The sequence below is a fragment of the Mycetomoellerius zeteki genome, unplaced genomic scaffold (genome assembly GCF_001594055.1).
Source record: "Mycetomoellerius zeteki isolate Tzet28-1 unplaced genomic scaffold, Tzet1.0 scaffold155, whole genome shotgun sequence".
NCBI lineage: Eukaryota > Metazoa > Arthropoda > Insecta > Hymenoptera > Formicidae > Mycetomoellerius > Mycetomoellerius zeteki.
In genome coordinates, this window is record NW_017256500.1 from 3,633,880 (window position 1) to 3,638,492 (window position 4,613).

At 54.2% G+C, this 4,613-nt stretch overlaps 1 protein-coding gene across 1 annotated transcript; it reads right to left on the bottom strand.

Moving 5' to 3' along the window:
* Positions 1-251: 251 nt before the first annotated feature.
* vvl (ventral veins lacking) lies at positions 252-4,189 on the bottom strand. The gene has a single exon (XM_018444966.1). It carries the CDS (start codon positions 2,856-2,858, stop codon positions 1,503-1,505), a length of 1,356 nt encoding a protein of 451 aa, XP_018300468.1. The 5' UTR covers positions 2,859-4,189; the 3' UTR covers positions 252-1,502.
* Positions 4,190-4,613: the final 424 nt, after the last annotated feature.

Below are 4,613 nucleotides of genomic sequence, written 5' to 3' on the forward strand. Positions count from 1 at the left end.
AGACTCGTGTGTGTATATATACATATATATTTATGTTACTTACTCTTTATACAGAAGGGGTTTTTCGCGTGAGGGGGGAACTGTCTTGCTGTCTCGCTAGGATTTCGCACGCGTTTTTCCAATACGCGGTCTCTCTTCGATGTGCACCCTGTCCCTTTATATATGTATATATATAAACTGTCCCTCTTTTTTACTTTGTCGCGCTGCATATTCCTTGTCTCCCTCCTCTTGATTCTCTTTATATCTCCTTCCTCCGTTTATTCCAGCTCCCGCGTCTGTTTTTTTCGCTCGTTGTCGACAATGACGACGACGATTCATGCTCTCTCTCACTTAACTTACTAGCTTTATCTAGTACATTATTTACAGTCCATATTTACTTATGTTACATCATCCGCTGGGTTTGCTTCGAGCAAATCCCGCGCGAACACAGCACTCGCTTCTTACGTATGTTCTTTTCTTGACGCCCGTTCGTCCGTCGCGAATTTCGGACCCCGCGGGAGATAAGGGAAAATCGCACGCGCGCGAAAAGGCATCCTTGTGATGCGTGTTTCGTGTCCGATATTCCCGCTTTGTTTGCGAGCGAGAGACAGAGAACACCTCCATTCTTTTTAACCGCACCCTCACCCGAGTCCACTTTGCGTCCGCGCACCTCGTTATTTAACCATCCTTTCCTGGGTCCCCGTCGGAGACCACTGAGTTAACCACTTCCGCTCACCGACGATGATGAAATAACAACAACAACAACAGCAAACAGCCAACAAGATTCGCAATCCAGCTCGGACTTAACTAACGGACGAACGGGCTCCGACCTGGCCGCGCGAAGGAGGAACGTCATCACCACGACCGTCTATGGTACCCTTCGAGAGAACGCCACTGGCGGCTCCTCTTGCGTCGCGTCACGAAAAGCACGATGAAGACATTTCACTTATCACCGGGACATCGTCGTTGGACGATAAATAGCTGGAGCCATGTGAGCAACGACGAGTTGACGATGACGGTGATGATGATGAGGATGAGTTTTCGATGACGAAGATATCTTAAAGAATTCGAGCGAAGAATGATCATGATGTTCGCCGACGGCTGCGATAATCACGGCAACATATCCTCTCTTATTCCATATTTCTCTTGTTCCGTCTGTTCCATCCGCAGCTTTCATCCTCTCTCCAGATCTATGCGCGCGGTCAAGGTCGACAAAAAATTACCGACCGTACGCGTCAGCTCCTCAGCCTCCCCGGTGGACCGGTCTCGGCCTCGTTAAACCCCGTTGAACCTCGTCGAACGAGCCACCATTCCGTACCCTCATCTTGGTAACGAGCGCCACTGTCCGATAGATAGAAAGGGCGCCGCGAGTCGGTCAGCTACGAGGTCGTGTAACTGCCGGTTCGTGCCTGAAGGTAGTGATGATAGAACGGCGGCAAGGTCGTCGTCTCTGCCGTTGACGACACATTCGCCGAGTTCTGCGAGGTTACCGCGAGGCCCAACGGGGGAGGCCCCGGCGAACGCTAGTGGGCCGCAAGCGAATGGGCCGTGAGGGCCTGAGGGCTGAGCATTGGTGGACTGTGGCTGTGACCCATGGGCGAACCATGCAGATGATCCTGAGGATGATAACCCTGGTGAAGACCGCCTTGGTTCTGGTGGCCCGGTGGCATACCTTCCATCATGCCGTCGCCGAGTGTATTTGGCGGCGTCATCCTCTTTTCCTTTTGCCGCCGATTACAGAACCACACCCTGACCACTTCTTTCTCAAGTTGCAATGAGTCCGCCAGCGAGGTGATTTCCTGAGCCGACGGTTTTGGCTGTTTATGGAAGTGTTGCTCGAGCGCACCCTTTACCGACACTTCGATCGACGTTCTCTTCTTTCGCTTCCTACCCTGGGCAGCAATCTTGTCGATGCTCGTCGGCGATCCGGTCGTCGAGTCCGCTTCCTCTAGCCACTTCTGTAGCAGCGGTTTCAGCTTGCACATATTTTTAAAGCTCAACTGTAGAGCTTCGAACCTACATATTGTCGTCTGCGAGAAGACGTTGCCGTAGAGAGTACCGAGCGCGAGACCGACGTCCGCCTGAGTGAAGCCGAGTTTGATGCGCCGTTGCTTGAACTGCTTGGCGAAGGCCTCGAGATCGTCCGATGTCGGTGTGTCTTCTTCGCCGGCGCTGTGATCCCTGTCGAGAGGATGACCCGCGTGCAAAGGATGCCCCGACGGTGGACTATGATTGTGCGCGTCCCTCAAGTGGTGAGGTAGACCGGTCTGATGGTTGTGCAACTGATGTGGATGCTGATGAGGGTGCTGATGCAGCATACCGTTCATCGCTGCATGGTACTGTTGGAGGGTGGTGGGCGAGGCCGCACCACCGCTCGGGTTATAATGTGCCGACGGGACAACCGGTGCGTGCCAAGAGTGCGGCGAGGCCATGCCCGGGGACTGATGCGGCCCCCGATGGTGCATCCCCTGGTCCGTCGCGGTCGCCGCGGCCGCTGCAGTTAACGGCTTCACATCGAGACTCGTATTTGCCTGATGGGGATGATGATGGGGATGATGGCTAGTATGATGCATACCCATCGAGGCCGCCCAAGGATCGCTACCAGGCTGTAAGCTCACCCAGGGATTCGCCGACGAAAGACTCGCCGGATGGGAAAGTCCGTTTGGCGACGGCGAAGACGTCACCTGATGGTGATGGTGATGGTGGTGATGATGCTGCGGCGCCGTCATGTACTTCATTTCACCAGCGTCGGCGGCGCTGCGGGGCGAGCCCGAGGAATAGCCACCCACGGCGATGTTCATCCCGATCGTTGTACCCGAACCACCATCAAGGTCGGTAGACACTGCGCTACTAACCGGCATGTACGTGGTAGCGGCCATCTACTTCCTACTCGTCGAGAGGCTTCGTGAAACCTTCTCGGTGTGATTCTCCACCGTGGATTGTCCACGGGGTACGTTTTTTGTTCGCTCTCCTTTCGCAAACAGTCCCGTGAACTCCTTATTTTCGTTTATAGATGAAAAAAAGAAGACTTTATAATTTGATGAAGAATTCCCACGAGAACGAATCGAGATAGAATCTTCTGTCGATAGAATCTTCTCGCAGAACTGCAAATGTAACTGTTATTAATTATATGTCTAGTCACCTCACGATCGAATGATTTTCGAAAAGTAGATCTCTTAGGAATCACTGATCACTCGTTGCACAATCCACAGTTCGCGTCGACGCACCGGGGACCAGACAAAGCTGGTCGTTCTCGACAAAGTTTCGTCCATAGTTTCTCAAAAATGTCATGTATGCAACAATACGGAAACATCGACGAATTCGCAGTGAAAAAAGATTGTCGATATACTATTTCTCTCGTTCACTCCGACGGGGTGGGTCCCCGCGGAGGAAAAGCGCGTCTCCAGATCGGAGCACCGCTCTGTCGCGGCGCTCCGGAATTCAATTTTTCCTCTTGCTCTCTTTCTCTGTTGTCAGCCCTGTCCCGGCCACTCGTTCCTGCACGAAAATTACACGTGAAACAAAAGCTCGCTTCCTGGCTATGTACTGACCAACCCTCGAATCGAGTCGGGAAGTCACTCGCGACGAGGATATCGATTCAGCCGAGGTCACACATTCCTGGTGGGGATTCGAACTTGTCGAGTAATCACTAATCTTGTCTCGATGATGACGACGACGGCGATGTCCACGGTGATGCAAGGATTACTCCGCACTGGCGTGTCTGTAGCCCCGACGTAGTGAACGCGTACCGATGACGACGATGCACGACGCGACTGCACTCGGGGGTTGCCACCGCGGACCGACGACCGAGCAGCGACCGACCGACCGACCGGCTCGGCGTAAAGGGACGTACGACGGTAATCGCGGAACGGAAGAGACTCGACTCGGCGGGAGTAGAGTAGGTATATGATGTCGTGCGTGTGTGTTCCTTCTGGTGGTAGATGTCCCTCTCTTTACGTGAGTGTACGTGTGCGTATACATACGATATACGTGTATGTGTGAAAGAGCGTGTGATGAGAGAGTATAAGGAAAAAGAGAGCGAGAGAGAAAGAGTGAGAGAGTATGTATGTAAGTGTGTAAGTGTATGTGTATGTGTGTATGGCGACGGAGGAGAGACGGGTTAGAAAGATCTCGCTCGGGCTCTCATGCGTTATGCATGTCGTAGCTGAAAGTAGCGACTGACTGCCTCGCCTCGTAGCTCGCCCGAGGTTCCCGAGCTCCCGGAGCCGCTTGTGGTGGAAGTTCGTCATGCGCGTCGCTGTCGTGCACATCCCTACCACTGCTGGCTGCGCAGCTCGCAATTGGACGAGCTCGCAAGGTGGCCGTCGACGTACGTCAGCATCAGGCGGAACCTACTCTGACCGCGCCTACAAAGGCAGGCAAGCCACCCCAGGCGCCAGTCCTTCTCGACCCCCCTTGCCGTCGCTTGACTACGTTCTCGCCTGGCTAACAATGCTCGTTCGCTGACGCTGACGCTGCCGCCACCACCACCACCACCACCACTACCACCACCACCACCACCACCACCGTTAGCGCCGATGTTGCTGTCGACGTTGCTGCTGCCGCGCCGCGCCAGCGCTGCCACACCGTGCCGCGCTACCACCGCCACACCGTACCGTGCCACATCGTGTCGT